We start from the raw sequence: 21,033 nt of genomic DNA on the forward strand, positions 1-21,033 counted from the left end.
CCTGCGCCTGACTTTGCCGCTGGTGGCAACGCAAGAATTTGGGCTCGCCTCCCTGAGGCGTTGAGACCCTGGCTGTCTTTCTTTCCCCCACGCCTGCTGAACCTTCATCGGGGGGAGGTGTGGGCGAAAACACCTGGCCCCTGCCTGCAGACCGTTGCTCCGACGGACCGTGAGGCCCACTCCTAGGGTCCCCACCACTTCACAGCCGATGGCAAGGGGGGCCGTTCGTGCCTGCTTGAACTGAGATACCTTTTGTTTCCCGAAATTGGCCTGCTACCCTGCAGCCTCTTATCATCGCCCTGTCGGCGCTGCGGCGGAAACGGGAGGCTCCCCTGCTGCTAGCTGCCTCTCGATTGCGCCCCCGGCATTCTCGGTGCGGGGAGGCCCTGTGTTGACGACATGTCCGGCAGGAGCAGCAGGCCCAAGCAGCAGTGCCAGACCACGATGGACACCTTCGCAGCCTGCGAATCCCCAAATTCTGAGGGCACAAACAAAGCGGCCTCGGACGCTCAGTCTAACCCCATGGCAGTTGCGGTTTCGGAGCCTAGTAACACCCAGATACTCTAAGCCATCAAGCTTTTCCAGGCAACGATGGAAAACAAAATAGATGCCGTTGCCACAGACCTGGGCCTCCTGCGTCAAGATGTCCGCTCCCTGGCCGGCAGGACTGAGGTGCTTGAAACACAAGTCCGGGAAAACACTGAATACAAAACTCACCACCTTAGGGACGTCGATGAGCTTCAGCAAAGGGTCAAGAACTTGGAGGACAGAGCCGAGAAGGCGGAAGGGAGGGCTCGCCGGAACAATATACGTCTCCTCGGACTGCCAGAGGGTTCCGAAGGCTCCGACCCCACTAACTACTTAGAGAACCTCCTGCTACAAGAGGTGGGAGCTGGCAAACTCTCCCAGGGCTTCACCATTGAGAGGGCCCACAGATCCCTGGCTAAGAAACCACCGCCGGGATCGTGAAGTTATTCTGGCTTTTTCCCGAGCTGGCGGCCAAATCCAATGGGACTCTGCCAAAATCACCATATACCCTGATTACACCTTTCAGGTCCAAATGAACAGAGCGCAGTTCATACACACCAAGGCCAGATTGAAAGCCGGCGGGTTGCGTTATATGCTCCTGTATCCTTCTAGGCTTAAAGTACTGCATAACAATAAAGCGCACTTGTTCGACACTCCGGCCCAGGCCAGGGACTGGATGGATGGATTACAGATCCCTGATGTTGAGGAAAGGAAATGGAGTCCGAGATAACGATCCTCCTGTCATCCTGGGGGGAACTATACTTGTTTGAACTGCTACACAGCTGATTGGATCCTCCTTGCGGAGACCCGGAGTCCAAGTTCACTCCACCCCCTGATTGTTCCTTTTTTTTTGGGTATATATACCCGCCCGTAGGGCACCTGGAGACCAATGCACGGTCCAATGGAGCAGAAACGGGACAGTCATAAAGAGGGTAACCACGCTGGGCCAGTTCTATGTTTGGAGTTCTTACAGTTAAGGTGGGAGGGTGGGAATAGGGGAGTTTTTGCACAAGTTGGGGACATATACTGGGACATATCGAGACCACGGGAACAATTCACATGAAACGTAGCACCTCCTAGATCCCGAGCTCCACCCGTTACACACAATAAACCACACTACGCCTATGGCTGGCACAATAAGGGTCGTTACTTGGAACGTCAGGGGCCTGAACAGCTTCGTTAAACAACAGCGTGTCCAAACCTACCTGAAAAGATGCAAGGTCGGAACCGCCATGCTGCAAGAAACTCACTTAACTCCCAAGAAACTGGAAGCCCTGGCAAAAACTTGGCGTAGTACCCTAATAGGTTCGACTTGCTCCTCCTACGCCAGAGGGGTTCTGATTTGGATTGCCCCTACTGTTCCTTTCAAACTCACTAACACTAAAACAGATAACGAAGGTAGGATGGTGGTGGTGTGCGGCTCCATCGAGGGCAAAGAGGTATGCCTGGTCAGTACTTACGCGACTGCTTTCTTCCATTCCCTTCACACGCGACTCAGCCCGTATGTGGACAGAATTATGATGTGGGGGGTGACCACAACTGTACCCTTGACCCTCTACTTGACAGATCCGATAACAAACACGATCGACCCTCCCCTCCAGCCAAAATACTTTCCAAACTAATCCAACAGTTGCAACTCAGTGACCTATGGAGGGTCCAGCAACCTGAGCAACGTGAGTATTCCGTCTATTCCCCACCTCACGCCGTACACACCAGGCTGGACTACATCTTTTTCAGCATAATGCAACAGTCCATATTTGTTGATGCGCGCTACCTGCCTAGGATGCTGTCGGATCACTCTCCCCTTCTGGTAACCTGGGAAGTGTTCCCGCCCACACCCCCTATACCCACATGGAATCTGGGGGCTGAGGCCCTACTTGACTCTGCATTCAAGGAACGCATAAAAGATAGCACTGAGGAATACTGGAAAAATAATCTGCGTAGCGTTAGATACTTGAGCACAACTTGGGAAGCATATAAGGTGGTCATGAGGGGCGAGATGATTGCAGCAGTTGGGGGAGCTCAGAGATCCATTAGATCCTCACTCGAGCGCGCAGAAAGGGACCTGAGTACGCTCGAGGGCAGGGCTGACCCATCCCCTGACCACTTACAAAAAATGGCCGAACTTAGACAAACCTGCCTAACTCATTGGGAAACCCTCGGTAAACTGAGTTACGCCAAACACACAGAGAATCCATGCTCTGGGAGACAAGCCCGGGAAACTCTTAGCTTGGCTCTATAAAAGGGAGACCCCCAGGCCACCCATCTGCCACATACTCACCCCTGACGGCACAGCTGTACATACCCAACAAGAAATCAATTCGGTCTTTACCGACTTCTAACCGAAGCCCCGCCCCCCTCTGACACCAGAATTGAAGACGCCCTTGATGTCATCGACCTACCTAAATTAGACTCACAATTGGCTGAGACTCTTGATGAGCCCGTCACCCCCGACGAGGTCAGGGTGGTAATTAGATCGCTACCAGCTGGGAAAACCCCAGGTTCGGATGGGCTCCCGTGGGAATTTTACAAGACCCATGAGGAAACACTTGCCCCAATATTGGCCCAGGTCTTTAATGAGGCCTTTGAGCCTGGTACCCTCCTGGACTCCATGAATGAGGCGTGATTATACCCCTTCTTAAACCGGGGAGGGACGGGGCAGATTGTGGTTCATACAGGCCCCTCTCTATGCTTAATGTTGACTGTAAGATCCTTACTTCCCTGCTTGTGAATAGACTGCGCAGAGTTATCCCTCTGTTGATCCGTCAAGACCAAACGGGATACGTCCCGGGGCGCTCCATCACCGAGAACCTGAGCAGGTTACATCATGTCATCTATAGCACTGAGGGAAGGCCGCAGAAAGTTGCAGTGGCGTCACTTGACGCCATCAAAGCTTTTGATTCTGTGAGGTGGGACTGGCTGTATGCCACCATGGCCAAAATGGGTATAGGCCCTGTATTCCTAAAGTGGACCCAGCTTATGCTAGCCCCACTGCGAGAGTACACACCAACAAAACCTATTCCGCTAAATGGTCCCTACACAGGGGCACCGCCAGCGGTGCCCTCTGTCCCCCATGTTATACATACTTGCCGCTGAACCAGTGGCGGCCTACCTGAGACAGGAATATGGGGAGGGTAGTATTAAGATAGACGGGGTGACCCACCTCATTTCTATGTACGCTGACGACATCCTATTGTACCTATGAGACCCTGAGCACCTCCTTCCCTACATCCTGGAAACCCTGGACTGCTTCCACAAGCTCACCGGAATCCAGATTAATAGGAGCAAATCTTGCCTTTACCCCCTCGCAGCACTTTACACCAATGAATATAGATCCCTCCCCCATCTAGATCTCGAATGGCAGGCAACTTCTTTCAAATACCTGGGGATAACCATACACCGCAACCCAGGCACGGAACACATCCTTAATACCGTAAGGGCCAAAGACTCTCTCACGAAATCCATGGAGTTCTGGGGCCGGCTCCCGCTTTCGATGGCCGGGAGGGCTGGTCTCCTTAAAATGGTCGCCCTTCCCCGCCTACTACATAACTTCACCAACGTTCCCTTCAAAATTCCCCCCTCATTCTTCAAAGAACTCAACAAACTCTGTAGGGGCTTCCTCTGGCAGGGAGGTAGGCACAGGGTGGTGTTGGAGACTCCCCAAAGACCATACGAAAGGGACGGACATAAGATCCCCAACTTTGAGCTGTACTTCCTCGCCAGCCAACTGAGACATGTCACGCAATGGATGGCCGATGAGAGCACGGCGGACACTCGCCTCCTCCAACCGGCCCTTTCCCGGTTGTTACTCAGAGACATACTGTGGGCTGGGGAGGATGCTACGAGACACTGCCCTTACCTCGCCAAGCTCGGGATCCGGCTTTGGAAAAGGGCCTGCAAACTGGTTGGGTCGGACGACCCGTTCTCCCCTAGAATCCCTATCGCTGCACTTATGGTTAATCATTCTTGGGGGCAAGTCGAAACACGTACACAATGGGAGCCCCTCGGGGTGGCCACGCTCGGGGACTTGATTCAAGAACAGGAAATCCTAACTTTTTCAGAACTCTGTGAGACCACTGGCCTCCCGGCAGGCCAGTTCCTGTTGCACAGGGTGGTCGTACAGGCCTTGTGCAGGAGATGGCCGGTCGCTGCCGACCTGACTGAGGAGAATGAATGCATCGAAATGATACTGAACTCCGCTGAGGGGGGCCATGAAAGCTCACGAATCTACGAGGCCCTGTTGTGGGGTATGACCAGGGGAGACCTCAAATGCAGGAGTAAGTGGGACACTGAACTGGGCCTTGTTTTTGAATACAAAGATTGGGGTGATATAACCCACTACCATAAGAAGGTTTCCAGGAACGCCTGCTTGCAGCTTATTCAACTGTACATCACCGTGCTGGAACCCAATCATGCCCCAAATGCAGTGAACCCAGGGCGGGAATGACTCGCATGTTCTGGGGCTGCCCAGTAATCAGGGAGTTCTGGTCACAGGTGAAGGACAGAGTGGCTGGCGCAGACATCGTAGTAGAGGTGGATGAGCCTACGGCCTGCATCCTGGGCAGATATAGGCGAAACAGGAAGAACAAACCCCTATCCAAGCTCACTGACCTTATATACATTACAGCCAAAAGACGCATTGCCATGGGGTGGAAAATCCCCAGAGGTCCACACATGCCCCTATGGTGGGGAGACCTTACAAAGTGGATCATAGCTGAAACCGCGGCATGGGAAACGGCTATCCATGTGCAAAGACTAGATTCCAGCGAGGAACTACACCGTTGGGTTGCCCTGACGGTGCCCTTGCTCCACCCTGAGGCGGATGATACGGAGCGGAGTGGAGAGAGTTGCCCGGATACGGGCACGGACTAGAGAGGAACAGTGAACTAACCGTGGTCTTGGGGGGGGGGGGGATGTGGGGGGGGCTTGGGTGGGGAGTTTGGGTTGGTTTCTTGATTTGCTTGATCAATCACCAATGATGTTTGTTTCACTCTTTGTTTATCTCATTTTATTAAACCAATAAACAAATAAAAATTAAAAAAAACTCTGTCTTCACAAGGGCGTTGATGACGCAAGTCATGTGACTTGTGGTATTTTAATGGTGTCCTTTCCTCTAATGTGTCATCGTCGAGCCTGGACCAGGCTATAAAGCGCTGCCGTTCTCACAATGGTTGCATATTATGAAGACCCGAATCCATGCATCCAGTACTTTCTGGTATTTATTAGTAGGTAATGTGAGGAACCTGAGGGCATCCTCACCTCCTTTTCCCCAATAGCCTCTGCTCAGGTGGCCAGGGAAAGGCCATCGCTTTTGAATCCCGACCCTGTGGATAAGCGACGAAGGAACACCTGAATAGAGGGTACTTGGGGAGTGCAAGGAGGATGTCCTTCAGTGAGACACGGTAACCCCATGTCCATTTCACAATGAGCCTTCAGTCCCAGCAGCCTTTATGGGATATTGTCATCCTTTTCCTTTTTCTGCCTTTCAAAAGTATCCACAAAAATGCCCTCAATGTATTTACGCTAGAAACAGGCTAAATAGGAGGACATTTTCTTACTCAGGGAGGGGGGGAATCAACACATATCCCCCCCCCCCAAATGTTGTTTCAGGAAAACATCAGGTCAAAAGAACTTAAACAACCAAGATTTGTACATAATTGTCATGGTCCATACCCCCAAGCATCAGGTACAGACCAACCTGCCGAAGGCATTGGGTCCCATGGGGGCCTTAAAGGCCCCAAAGGATCTCGCACGGGCTTCCTGGACTCAGTCCTGGTGCCGTTGGCGCCAGGCTCGTACTGCCATCGCCAACATGGCATGTTTCAAACCCAATGAAGCACGTGTAAACCAATCTGAAGCAGGTTGAAGGGATTACTTGCCGAGGGACTATTTGCTTGGGTGTGGTTGCCTGAACTACTTTACCTGGGGACTACTTTCAGAAGACTATATAAGCCACACCCTTGGTACAGAACACGCTTCGCGTTATTCTTCACTCCTGCAGCGTAACACTCCCCATGTCTGCAGCTCCAGGCCAGCCATCAGCCACGCCCGTCCAGTTGTCTCGAGCTACCTGCAAGGAAGAGTGAGAAAAGAGAGCAGAACAAGATTCTTACCTGACTCTTCATCGTGGCCGTTCAGGAGTCTCCACTTCTTCAGAGCTGAAAAGGAAAGGACAACTGATTAGCCGGGCAGACCACGCGGTTTTTATCGCAGATCAGCGCACCGCTAATACTTAACCAGTGACCGGAGCACCATCACACGATCGCCGCTCCATCATCCGATCACCGCTCCAGAGCTGCCGCATCTGTAGAACACAAAAGAAGACATCAGGTTAGCGGTGCAGTGTGGAAGCCCTCATTTAGACTTATAATCTTGCGCAAGGCCGCTCTCACGTGAAGGCAGCAAATCCTCACGGACTCGCCATACTTCATCACGCAACCTTAGTCCAGGAGGTTCCGCCCCTGCAGAATATAAAAGCAGCAGGTTAGTTGTGCAGAAAACTATACCGTGTGGAAAGACTTTCGCATAGCACTGTCGCAAATCTTACCTTGGGAAGCCAGCCATCTCGCTCCATCTTAAGCACAAAGAAGAAACCTGTAAAGAAGGGTACAGGAGCGAACTTTTACAACTTGAACTCTTAAGCTATCCATACCATTGGAATAAGACTTACCATTGAGTCACAGTTGTCTGGAACTTAATAGGATCAGTGAAGTAACTAGATCCTTGAACTACTACGCACCCCTGCAAACCGTGGCAGGACAGAGAGCCCGCTATTCATAAGACAAAGGCAAGCCTGTTTTCGTGACGAAGTCAGAGGGGAACGCAAGACACCACTCATCACCGGATCGTCCAGCTCCGTTCGGCGCCCCTGTGGAGATCAGGTGAGCGTAACAATAATTCCCCTCAGTCATACCACGCTAGTACTGGGATGAGGGATAGGTCTGGAGACTGTTGTGAGGGTCAGGCATGTGCAGGGAACACCAGTAATTATGGTCAGGCTCACACCTGCCACCTGTTAATAGCTCGCAGGTGCATAAAAGGTGGAGCCAGCAAACAGGAGGCGGAGACCAGCAGGAGATAAGACAGGCCGAGAGGTTCAGGCCTGCGAGGAGAGAAATCCTTTCTCGTGAGAGAGGGGCTGCTGAGGAGGGTCCTGCCCGTAGGCCAGGATGCCAGCAATTATACAGGAGAGACTGCAACGCTGGAGCCCGAACTGGCCGTAAGAGAGGCACAGCTGTCCAAGCCTCTTTACTTGGGTGCCCACAGCTGGAGCTGTGTGGCACTGAATAAACCCCAGTGCTGCAAGCTACCAGCAGCATCCGCGAGTGGTGAGCGGGGCTGCCGGCAACCCACAGAGAGACTTCCAAAGTGCTAGTGCTGCTCGCAACGCTGTAGAGAAGTGTGCACATAGCAATGAGAGAAGATGCCCGGAGGAACCGCCTAGGACCGGTGAGTGCATCAGAGGGAACACTCATACCTGGGCACTCCTGGTACTATTACAGGGCAAATGTTCTTGTCGAGAACCGAAATAAAGATGCAATTCAAAGTGAACGCAAAGAAAGAGGTTGTATTGAACAATACAAGCAAGTTGAACTATAAGTGAAATAATGTGAATTAAGCCATTTTGAATACTGAACTAAAAGAAAGCTTTGATCAACATGTGAATGGAATGCAGACATGTGTGAAGCACACGTAATAAATACTGAGACCAAGAACGAATTTTGGAGAGTAAAATGAAAACCAGTAATGAACATTACTAAAAAGTGTGAAAGTAATGTGGTGAAGGAAAGTAAGCACCACAGAGTCAATTGTATGAAAGAAGACATTGTGGCAAAGCCAAGAGACAGCCACAATGTGTTTTTCTCCTGGCCAGTCTCTTGGCTGTGCCACAATGTGTTTTTCTCCTGGCCAAAGCCAAGAGACTGGCAAAGAGAAACTAAAGTGAATGTGAACTAGAACACCGGTGCAGTGACAGAAAAACCTGTGTGGGCAAGAAAGTCTAGGGTTATCGGTTGCATGACTTGTAATGGGTAGACCGGGTGGTCCAACAACTGCGCCTAGACCGAGGATACGCTATCTGTGAGCAACAACAAGGAAATACAGATCTTCACGTATGAAAGAGATTGCTCAGGTGAAGATAAGGAATCGGGAGTGTTAAGTTGACCTCAAATTGGTTTTGAATATTAAGAGACTGGAACTGAATGTGAGTTGGCAAGCTGGACAAGCTTATGTCTTGAGGGACAGGAAACCTTAGACCCACTGAGCCGTGTTTTGCCTGAGGAAAAGGAAATCGTGAGGCCTCTATAGAAGTATGTTGTTGCATTGGGGAAGGAAATCCCAAGACATTTTGAGACTTCTAGACCTATGTTGTCTTCTTGAGAAAGTACATCCCGAGATCCTTTTTGAAATTGTGTTTGTCTTTTTGGGGAAGGGAACCCCGAGAGGTGGTGAACTTCCTTGAACATGGGGAAGGGGAGCTGGAAAGTTAGCTTGGAGCTGGAAGAAGCTCAGTACTGTATTTGGAACACTATTTTTTTGTTAATGAACTCCCTATACATTGTTTAGCTTTAGTTGTGAGGGCAAGTATAGGTTTTGGACACACTTTTGTTTAACTTACTGACTCAGACTATCCTTTGTTTCTTTAGTTAGGGAAATCCCACCTTAGCATAGGGCAAGTTAGACCTTACACCATCCTGACATTTAAGTTAATAAAAACACTTTATTTGAACTTTGAATCTGTTGTCTGCGTCTTGCTTCATGGTGCCTTCATGGTAATTAGCTTAGGGGCTGGGTTAATCATTGGTGCTCCTAGTTTGGAGCCACTCACCCATAGGTAAGGACATTTCTACATTGCTGACTGGAATTGGGTGTAACTTTATACCTTACTCTATCTGCGTTTTCAACCTGTTAATCATGTCTCCTCTGTAGCTCCTGAATCTGTCGGCTCTACTTTCCCGAGGGGGTGTTTCACGTAGCACTCCTGCCATGGGCAATTTATTACACAAGTTGTTTTACCAATCAGTGGGACACATTTCGGTGGGTAGGCGCTAGCACAGCATCTGGACTGCTGAGGGATCCCATCGTCATTGCATGATCTGACAAGCCTGACCCAATCCCTTTTTCTTTTAATTGTCCCACGTTCCCCCTTTGCGCCATCCCGTTCATGCTCCTTTGCTGTGCTTGCTCCCAAAAATTGGAACTCTCTCTCCCTCTCTCTATGTTCAATAGCTTCTTTTTCCCTTTTTAAGATCTGCCTTAATGCTCATCTTCTCTCCGTTACCTGTTGGTTTTTGTTTCTTTGACATGTTAATTTTTACTGTATCATTATCTACACTGTTTAGCGCTTGGGCATAAAGTGCTATACAAATTCAATTAGAAAATAATACAAATATTTGATGCCTGGATTATCGGCATTGCTAAATGGTTCCTTGCAAAGTGAACTCCCTTTTTTAAAGGCTAAAAAGAGGGGTGCCGGGAGGGGGCATCGGAGGAATACAAGTACAGCCGAAAGCACACACAGCTTTTCTGAAGGCTTTAAAACAGCGAGGGAAAATCGGTTTCCATTTAACAGCTGATCAAAAATACCTCAAGCAGGACACTCAAACAGGTCCTTCCACACACCAATACGCCTCTCCACACAGAAGGCAGTGCTCTGTCTTTCCTGCCTCTGTACACACACACACATCATTTTGGCATGGTCTCTGGTAAGTCAGACATGTTCTCAGTTGATTCGGGTTTGTTAAAGTAAACGAGCACCTGTCCTATCCATACCTCTGTGATGGTGGTTCTCTAGCCTACAAAATAACAAAAATAGTGTTTGTCAGGATGTCTAACAAAATAGCATGTGTCCTCTGTCCCAACATATTCTGTCCTATTGCCTGACCATACGACTAATAACAGAGTAACAAAAATTAGCCTATAGATGTAGCCTACAATCCTCTTGGCTGGGGCTGGCTAATGCTTGACCCCCACCCAATTGTACTACCTTGTGATTCAGGCCTCAGCCTGCTGGTACGGTTCAAAACAAGTTCTGAGTTACTTAATGTAGAAGGGGACTACTGACCTCCTTGACAAGGCTTGACTTAACTCAATAAGGTGCTGTCTTTAGTTGCAATATTTGTTCTTGTAATTCTGGCATTTTGTATGTGTGAGGGGTCAGTAATGGGAGGACGACATCTGCTTGTAAATTTCTCAAAATATGCCATTTTATTAACTAAAATACAATGAGAAAATACCTTGCTTGCCCTACTCTACAGAGAAATTCCCAAACCTAGTCTAAAGGCTAAGGAACATTATCTAACATGGGTAAACTGGCCCTTACACTAAACAACAAATATACAAAGAAATGTACATAACACAATGTAAAAAAACAATATCAACACAATATCTGAATGGCCTTCCTTCTCCAAGCTTTAAAGTCAACTTCAAAATGTTCAGCAAAAGAAAATAAACTTTTTGAACCAATTCTTAAAAGTTCAAAGTCGAAACAAATGTTCAACAAGCAAAAATCCACTGGTAACATTTCTTGGTTCCTGGATGAAAAGATCCTATTCCAACTTCCAGAAAAGAAATAGCACCCATGGTAATCCTAGTTATAATGATACATTGTTTCTTCTTCAAAATAATTTGCTATTGTTCAAACAAAGGTGTAATATTCCCCAATGTCAATAATACACAATTCTTTAGGACTTCTTCAGTTACTACTTTACATTTGGTATATTTATCAGGATGCTTTCTGTGTGCTGCTTCTTCTTTTTCCAACAACCACACTTTTACTGTTGGTACTATGTGAACAGTCCCTTTTGTCCCACAGTATATTATTGCTTCAACCACTTCATTGTGACATCTGCTGACAACTGTATATACCACCACAGTTCAAGTGTTACTACTACTGCTTCAGTACTTATGAATTATTAGATAGATTTTTATCAGACACTTCGACCTCTTGAGGTAGGCAGGGCACTCTCTTCCTTTTAATGACTTTCTTAAAGGTGCCAGCCTCTTTGCCTCTGTCTACCACAAAACTAACCTGCTTCTGCTCATTAGACACTCTTCCTTCTAGCTTCATCAGCTTCACACCACAGATTGTACTCTACTTCAAAGTGTTCTTCACAAGCATTTAATTCCCATTCCCTGACTTTACTCCCACTTTTGCGTCATTATTCAGCCACAGTTATTACCCAATCTCATCTGCCACTCTCTCAGCTTCAGGTAACAGTTGTGTACTTGTTTCCTATACCACTTGACTGTTAAAAACTTCACAAGATAGTTAGATGGCTCTTAACCTCTTGGCAAGACAAGTTTCATTATAAAAAGGGAATGCCTGTTGGCTTGGGTAATACTTGTTCTCTTCAAGGCTTTAAACTCTTTACTTCTTGGAAATAGAATACATGTCACTCCTGGATACAGTATAGAGTTCAGTCTTCCAAGTGAAAACACAATAGGGCACATGCAACCTCTCTTTCAAGTAGTTTTTAAGATTTAAAGTTGAATAAATCCTTGTATTCCTTTATAAAGGTCTCACAAAGTGCCTTGTCTCCCTCACCTGATGCCGCTGATTCAGTGCGAGCTCCTTGTTGGCTGATGTGAGAAACCTGAAGTTGTCTCACCCGCTAGTCCCATCGCTATTGGAACCAGTTCCTGGCGGTGAACCAGTGTGGGAGGATCACCTGGATGAGGGGTCTTCGGGGAGTAGAAGTGGACATTGGAGGGTGAGACGCGGTATCCCCTTCCCAATAACACCTTTTTCCCCATCCTACCAGGTAGGATACCTAGGAGCTCAATTCCCCCAAACCCCTCCCCCCCCGTTCCTGACACTAACATTGTTTCGCGGACAGCTCACTGTGAGAGAAAATGGACTAACATCCGAGCCATATACCTGACATGACCCAACACAAGGGTCAGGCAGAGTCGGGCATTTACTGATAGTTTCACACACCTGACCTCCATCACACTTCCCCCACATGGATGAAAGACATAGCACGATGGCTCACTCTGAGCAAGGCAAAACACTCGAGGAAGCAGCAGTTCCGAGATGGCAGCAGAAAGAGTTGGAAGAACGAAGTTGCCCTTGGCCTTTTTGGAGGAAAACCGCTACTTTCACGATCCCTCGAGAATAAGAATCATAAGACCGGGAATTAAAGCTGAAGAAATGTGCTTTGTGTGTCGAAGGTACCCAGGGCGCTACTGCATTGATGGCCGAGGCGGGGAGGAGCGATTGCTGCCACAGTGTACTGTTCTTGGCTCCCACAACAAAGCAGCTCCAGTAAAGTCAGCACAGCCGGTGAGTTGGAGAGACCGATAGCAGACTGGTCTATGTTTGAACCAAGGTTGCAAGTATCAACATTGTATAAAGAGAATCGTGTGTGAGTCGTTGGCAAAGAGCGACGCAAGTATTATTGGAACTAAAGAAGTAATTGAACGTTTGGAGACAACCGCAAGATACCATATACAGAGTGGTCCGGCACCACATGGGTGCTCATTCGAAGGACTCTTTTAGGTATCCAACTAAGAGTGTACATTTGTGAACTGTGACATCAAAGTGGTCTTGCAACCTGTCAAGCCAAACACTATGCACATTTGAAAATCTTCGATAGCTAATACGAACTGTAATTTTGTTCGAACCCGGCTGAGGGAGACTGTGTAAAGGGGATCTCAGCCCGGCTGAGGGATATCCAGCGTGAAGAGTGAATCCGCCCTACATGAAGACTTGTAAAGGAACTTTTTGTTTGTTTGATACATCAGGCTCTCTGAAGCCAGACACCTTTTGATAACTTCAGAGACTTGGGCATAGAAGGCCCTGATTCTTGTAATGGAACTGTGATCTCGTGCTGAAGAAGCCCAAGAATGTGCTATGCTCGAGAGAACCGCCTTGTTCCGTGCTGAGGATGTGGGGAAGGAAGGCCAATGGCATGAACATCCTGACATATAATTTTGTGAACACTTCTTTCTTTTTCATGAACATCACCCCCACACTATTTGTTACTTATAGGGAAGGATTGGCCATAGTTTTCTTTTAGTATAGGCCCTTTTATTTTGATGAGATTCCACTAGGACTGCATTATTATTTTATGTTTGTAGCTTGCTCCAATCTTAGATTTAGGTTTAGATAGGTGTTTATCACACTCTTGATAAAGTTCAATAAACACCCTTGAACTCTGGTCACTTGTGTCTGTCTCACTTTGATACCATGCCTTCCTTACACTGAGTACTAGGCTGCTTCTTCACAGAACGCTAACCCTCTTCTGCGTTCTGTGAAGAAGCAGCCACTCTGTCCGCCTAGATAACCCAGCAAGACCAAGTGGCTCCCCAGGTGCAGCCCTAAATGGGGTAAAAGCTAGCCGGCATAAAGCTACCCTCTAACCCCCATGTCTGAAGTGTTGTAGCGGTAGATCGTTCTCCGGTGTGCTCAAGGTAAAGACAGCAGCACGGACGCTCTTCATAGGGCGAGTACTACGAAGCATTGCAAAGGCAGGGCGATGGAACAGCTGCGAGAGACACAAGTAAGAAAAGGGGGCCAGCAAAGGGTCGTCTTGCACCGACAAGCAGGAGGAGCGAGGAAGTTGTGAGCAAAAGGTAGCACAGGGCTGGATAGGCAGAAGGAGGAGAGAAGATGAAAGGAGAACACTAGCGTCTAACCCAAAAGAGAATAACAGGGTTGCAACGCACCAGCGAACAAGTGTGGACTGTAGTTATTCTGTTGGGCGACGCCATGTTGGAAAGAAAGACTGGACCGCGGCAAGAGCAAACGGCCAAAGCGTGGTGTAGCATTAATGGTGGTGCCGCCAGTCGTGCCATGTCTCCCATCGGTTATGTGTTATGACAAAAAGTAAAGAATGAAGTTCAGGTTTCTTTTAGGAATTATAATTAGGCACACACAATCTCCTTTTGATGTAGTTTTCACTCTGTTACTTGTAACTCATATATAGACACATTTCGGTATTCTGTAATGTTTTAAAGCATTCCCTCTTACTAATTAGGGACACGTGTCCACTCTGTTATACAGCAAACAGTCTTTGGATACATCAACAACGGCTTTTATGATATGATATGGCATTTATAACGCGCCTATACACAAGTGTTTCAAGGCGACGAGGCAAGGGAGGGGAAAAACAGTGGAAGGCAGACAACGATCCTACTAAGCAGGTGTCATTTAGATCGCGCAAGTGCAAGGGTAGGGAGAAAGGGAAGAGTGCAAGGGGAAGGGAAAGTGCAGTTCAATACATGGGAAAGAAGAATAAATACAATAAATAAAAAGCCTGATGGTGGCAAGTGCAAGGTAAGAGCACACATAAGTGCTGGTAAGGGGACTGAAGGGATTTCAGAACCAGTCCCCAAGTGCAGGGGGTTGCCAGGGAGGCAGGGCAGGTGAGCAAAAGGCGGGACCTGGCCCCAGGATCAGAAAGGGTGGCCAGGTAACCGGTGCAGAATCGGCAAGGAATTTCAGCAGGGGAGAGAGGCAGAGAAAGCAGAATTAAAGAGGAAGGTTTTGAGGTGTTTCGTCTCGCAGTCCTGTTTTTGATAAGTTGCAGAGGGAAGAGAGTAGAGGCAGGCAGATTTAGATAGAGGCTGTTGCAATAGTCCAGCTAAGAGAGAACCAGGGCTCTGGAGACGGTGAGCTTCTGGGGGAATGAGAGGAGAGGAAGAATACCTCTGAGGAGGTGCAGCTGGTAGTGTGACTTCTTAGAGACGTCGGAGATGTGAGGAGAGGAGGAGAGTGTGGAGTCGAAGATGATCCCGAGGTTTTGAGCCTTGCAGGTGGGAGCAGGAAGAGGGCCAAGAGAGGCTGGCCAGAGAGCTGAAGGGAAGGAGGGAGAGGGTGTGCCGATGAGTAGAATCTCGGTCTTACTGGCATTAAGGCAGAGGTTGTTGGTGGCACACCACTCCTGGATAGCAGACAGTCAGTCAGAGATGAGGGAAGGAGAGGAGGAGGCCGAGGGTAGTTTGAAAATGAGCTGGCTATCATCGGCATAGCACTGAAAATTGGGGCAGAGGGCGGCGATGCGGTGGGCACGGAGTGCCAGGTATTGGTTGAACAGCCAAGGAGAGAGGTTGGAGCCCTGGGGGACGCCACAGGTAGAGAAAAAGATATCGGAGAGGAAGGACCCGCTAAGTGCTTTAGCTTCTCACGCGAGTGCTACAATTCCATTGATGGTAAGACTTCTGTTATAACGAACATCTTTTCCTTGTATTAGATATTACACAAGTCAGTTAGGAGCTGGCTATAGTTACCGTCAAGGAATGCACAGTGTATTTGAACGCTGTTTTCACTCAGCGGCTTCACTGACACTGTTTTGTTGGTTGCACTTCTTCCCTGACTTCCTTTGCCTCTTCTACTACTTCTGGCTCGCTGAGGACCCACACACTTCTCCGGTATGGGTGTTTCGGTCAGGCCACTTGATGTGGGAGTATCCTTTTCTCTCGAGACCCTCTGCTTGCCTTCTGCTTCTGGCCTTAGTCTCCTGCACTTCCACAGCTCAGTAATCACTGCAACACAGCTCAGATGTGGAAAACTCATCCTTCTGCACGTCTTCCGCTGCGCAGCCTCTGCATTTAAGTGTTTGGGAGAACAGGACTCTCAGAGCTTGCAAGTGAAATCCTCTGTCCCCACGCTCTGGTGTCACTTCAGTTGTTCCACATTCTTGTGATTTTCCAGCCTTGTGCTCCTCCTCTGATAATGCTACGACATCCAGCCTTACAGCTTTCTTCCAGCACCTTCTACTCCTCCTTTCCTGCGCTGGCCTTTATGCCTTACAGGTTCAATGACAGACTTCAGGTGTAGGTTACTAGCCTTAATTGCATGACTACAATGACTACTAGGCTTAATTGCCTGACTACTACATCTACATTCCTCTTCAGCCCTCTTCTTCGTCTCATCCCCTCTAGGATTCTGAGACTTGTAGTTTCTTCCACAAAAGTTGGGTATTTTGACTTCTACATTATTTATAAGGGTAGATTCAATTTCCTTAAGGTTTTTAACAGAGGGGCTATGAGATTTAGGTAACCTCGGGAAAGATGGTTTAGTGAAGACAACATTTCCATAATGATTTACATTGTACCCTCTGGTTTTAGGAAGGTGTTTAGTCTGGGTTACCAAAAAGGATCTTTCTTTCGGAATATTTTGTTCTGATTTTATATCATTAGGGTTCATAACCTTCGATCTCCTATGAAGTTGAGAGACTTTAAAATGACAATAAGCCATAACCTCTTTGAGTACAGGGGTATGAATCTTCCCGTCAGAGCTAAATTACTGTCTCATCCCACGGAATCTCTTCACTGCCCTTAGCCCCATCTCCTCCCAGGTGATCCTCCTGCAGTACACCACCCCTCGGGTTGGGATCAGGAAGCGTCTGCCTTCCCCTGGCCACCTGGGAGGAGACTTTAGGCAGGTTTTCAGTGAGGAATACGTAGGATTCTTCACATGTGCCACAACAGGATTTGAACCTCTGGTTCCATTGTCTCTCTTCATCACCCGCTCAAGGCTATTGCTATATTTCTTATCTGATTCGTTTTCTCGGTCCCACCCGGACTCTCTGATTCTATTGCTCATTGTGAATTATTGTGATTCTCAACCGTCGTGGGTCGTTGGGTTTCTCAACCCTGGCAAGGCTCTCTGGTCCTTCAGACTGTCTTGTTCAGTTGGGTCTTTTACGGCCTTGCTGTGTCTTGCCAACACATTCAGTGTATTTTTATCTTTCTTACCTCTGTTAGCCCTTCTTGCAGTAGGCATAGTATAATGTCCTCACCCCCTCTGGGGTTACTGGGTTGATGTCCCCTGCTTGGAGCCTCAGAGCTTCACCACCCTCCTTTCTTTCCACTATATCGGCCACGTATTTGTTTTCTGGTGACGGCGTTCGTCAAAGGAGGCAGTGGCTCCAGTGGCTGTGCCATGGTCATCGACTCTATTGCAGCGTACCCTGGAAAATGTATCACATCTCCAGTGGCGTGGCCTCCCCCTTCAGGAGACGTGGGATCTCCGGGTGCTCTACTATCCTGGAATCGGCAGCGTTTCCTGTACTCCAGGATTCCTCTGCTCGCCACGTATGACATGGTCCTTCCTCAAAGTTCAAAACAAGAGAGGAAACGGGGTTGGTTCTGCGTCTCCTAAACAGGTCAGCAAAGGGGGGGTCAGCAGTCAAGCCAGTTAAAAGGCTCCTTATGTTATAACATGGTTCAATTGCCATGTAACCCATAAATAATGGAGATTCTGTCTAATGGGAAGGTGTAGTCACAACTTTACTTGGGACTTCTTGTCTCCTAGGGATGTGTCGGGGCAACCCCCAGAGAGATCCTGCTTGTCCTGCACCTCGGGAGTATTGCTTAGTGGGCTCACCTCCCTAGTGCAAAGGGGGAGGTTCCCCTTCGAGGAGATCGGACAAATTCCCAGGATTCGTCCCAGGCCTTATACACGTAAGGTCTGTTTTACTGCTGGACGCCAGAAAAACATGGTCTAACTTGTAAATCATATGTGGATTCCTGTGGATTAATTCCATAACATAATTATGCCTTGTGTCTGTTATTTTGTTGTAATATAACTTGTGGCTCATTCCCTTTTTATAAAATGGTTAAGCTGTAGCATTATGGTAAACATTGTTTAAATCCACCAAATAGGGTGTTGTCAAGTGAAAGTTCTTTACTATATTAACTTTGGTACATCTGAATCAGGAGACAGACAGGGTGGCATTTTGGCTAAATGTTTGTTTTTTGTTATAAATCACACGGCCTAAGCTGTCCCTAAACCCATATTTCTCTTCCCTATTTTATAAAGAAAAACATAAAATGGTACTTGTCAGGATGTATTACAAAACAAGAAAAGTCCTCTATCCAGAATTCTACGCTTCACTGAGTTCTGTCCCTAAAACTACAACAGAAAACACTAATTCAACAAAGGTATGCTTGGGGCCCTGACCCTAGCAAAATAGTGGTGGCTGGTTTCTGGCCCCTACCACAGTGTATCTTGATCAATATGGGCTCCTTTCCCCGAAGCACAGTCCAAGCAAGTATAATTAATTTCCCTTCAATCTTCCTCTCCATGGCACATTTCAAGCAAGTAATGTCTTTTGTCCCCTTACTCACTTGGGGACCCCTGGCTCCTATCACCATTTTGAGTGTTCTTTTTGTGTTCCCTACCAAAATATCGCCTGGCATTCTCTCTACCTAGGCAGTTGCTGGTCTTAACCCCGCCTTGGGGTCTAGTTTCTCTCACCCCACCTTTTGGGTTCTGGTATCTCTCACCCTGCCTTTTGATTCTGGTTTCTCACTCCGCCATTAGGGTTCTGGTTTCTTGGGGGTCTGGTTTCTCTCACACCGCCTTGGGGTTCCCCGCCTTGGGGGTCTGGTTCCTCTCACCGCACCTTGGGGGTCTGGTTTCTCTCACACCCTTTTCCTGGTCTTGTTTGGCTTTGTTGACCTCTTCCTGCTTCCTCCGAGCCATTGCATACCTCTCGTCTCCAGCCAGTGCTCCTCGGTAGAGTCTGTGTTTGTCTGGCACAGCACTAATTATTCGGCTTCCCCACAGTGTTCAGCTTTGGGTGGAGCTTGCCGTCTCTTCCCGCTGGCTTCTGGTGGGAATTCAGTGTCAGCTTCTCTGTACGCCGGATGTCCGCTACTCAGGCAGTGTTTGTGCCTCAATACTCTTCTGGGTCAGTTGTTTTAGGTTCCTGTTCCAACAGGAGCTTTCAGAATTCTGTAGGGTCGGCTGCTGTCTGGTCTGTCACACTTAGCATACACTCCTTTTTCCCTCCCAGCAGGAGGTCTGTGGGCTTCTCTAGCACCACGGGTTTGTCGTCTTTTTCCAATTCTGATTGACTCTTTAGTTGTCCCTCTGCTAGGGGGTGGGATTATCCACTGTTCTCTGGTTCCAGGGAGGATGTTGAGTACAGAGGGTCTAAATCTATGGCAGCCATTTGCAAGGACGTTTCAAGTTATCATACATTTTAACTCCCATTTAGCCAACAAAGATATTGGAATCTTGAGATAAAAGAGGAGAACTTGTATTCCTTTCTGGTGATTGCCTGTCCTGCAAGTGGGTTGAAGGATGTTAAGTTTAGCAGGCTCACTTCCCTAATCCCAAAGGTGGTGGCTGCCCTTTGGGGACAGGGGAGAATTCCCTTGATTTGTTGTGCAACTCATTTGTTCTTTAAAAACAAAAGCATGTAGCAATTTTTGTAATCGGGTGTCTAATCTTGAATTTGAGTGTTCTGTCGATTTAATTATGTGTTTTCTCTCTTTGTAGATGGGTTTAGGAAAGACAATTCAAGCCATAGCAGTTGCTTACTTTTATAAAAGTGAATGGCCATTGCTAATAGTGGTTCCTTCATCTCTGAAGTATCCTTGGATAGAAGAACTTGAAAAATGGATCCCAGAATTATGCCCTCACGACATCAGTGTAATTGAAAATAAAATTGACATTGGGTAAGTGGATTTTTCCTTGGTTTATTTTGTTTTTGCCCCATGGATTGACTCAGTAATGTAAAATACATCTTAGCAAATGGTCAAACATAAACACAAATATATTTGGTTCTTAATATTTTGTATGAAATATAAAAATGAACACATTTAAATGGATGCCATAATTAATAAACAAACTGGTTAGTGAATTGGCAGACCATGTGTGTCTGAGAGAAGTATTACTGGGGCATGGGAAATATACATCTCGGAGGCTGAGCGATTGGGCCTATGAAAAGGATCAGGTTAGTAAAAGAGTGACTGGTAGTGTGTCGTGAATGTTTCCCCAAAATTTTGAAACAGGCAAAGAGAGCCTGGGACCATTTAGGAGGGTTGATGGGGGTTCTACCATCAAATCGTTTTTTTAGTAATCGGTCAATATGGTATACTTTGTGGCACAGATTTCAGGAGAAATTGGACAAAGTCACAGGAAGGTCTGTCTACTGTGATGACATCATGAAGTAGTCCCAGGCAACTGAATGAAGCTTAGGTTACAAGCCTTTATTAGATAAAAAGAAAGTTGAAAGAAGGCCAAACTTGCCCTATGCTCAGGTGGGATTCCCCTACCTAACTGAAACTAATAGTCCAAAGCAAATGTCTGTCTCCAAAACCTATACTTGCCCTCACATCAGGGATGTGAGCATCAAACGAGAAGTGTTCAAAATAAAAGTTTAGAGCTTCTTCTGGCTCTTAGATGGAAAAGCGTCCTCCCTTCCCCAAGGTTCCAACTGTTCACGTTCCAAAAGAGGGGTTCCCTTCCCCACGCTTTCAAGTCTTTCATTGTTTGAAAATAATACAATTCCTTGGGATCTTAAATGTTCCAAAATATACATTTATTTTCCTCCATTTCAGTTGACACAGATTTTCTTCCTTTATTCACTCACAACTATTAGAAAGCGGCTTTTCCTTAGGTGGATGTGTTCGGTCTTGGCACAGTTGTCGGACCACATGGTCCACCCATTACAGGTCACGCAGCCAACGCACCTTACTTGCATCTGTTTCATAGATATCTAGCCACCATTTCTGCTTCACCGTGAGGCTGGAGTTAAGCTCCTTTCA

General features: G+C 47.5%; 1 protein-coding gene across 4 annotated transcripts in view; it reads left to right on the plus strand.

The window, feature by feature from the left end:
* The window catches only part of ZRANB3 (zinc finger RANBP2-type containing 3), a 2,038,675-nt gene that overhangs the window by 301,636 nt on the left and 1,716,006 nt on the right, over positions 1 to 21,033 (plus strand). For all 4 annotated transcript variants that reach the window (XM_069616553.1, XM_069616555.1, XM_069616554.1 and 1 more), the window contains one exon: positions 19,763 to 19,941. In XM_069616553.1, the coding sequence (XP_069472654.1) occupies positions 19,763 to 19,941 (179 nt within the window). The remainder of the gene's footprint in view (positions 1 to 19,762; positions 19,942 to 21,033) is intronic.

This window comes from Ambystoma mexicanum, chromosome 9, assembly GCF_040938575.1.
Source record: "Ambystoma mexicanum isolate Mex_15411 chromosome 9, UKY_AmexF1_1, whole genome shotgun sequence".
Classification (NCBI taxonomy): Eukaryota; Metazoa; Chordata; class Amphibia; order Caudata; family Ambystomatidae; genus Ambystoma; species Ambystoma mexicanum.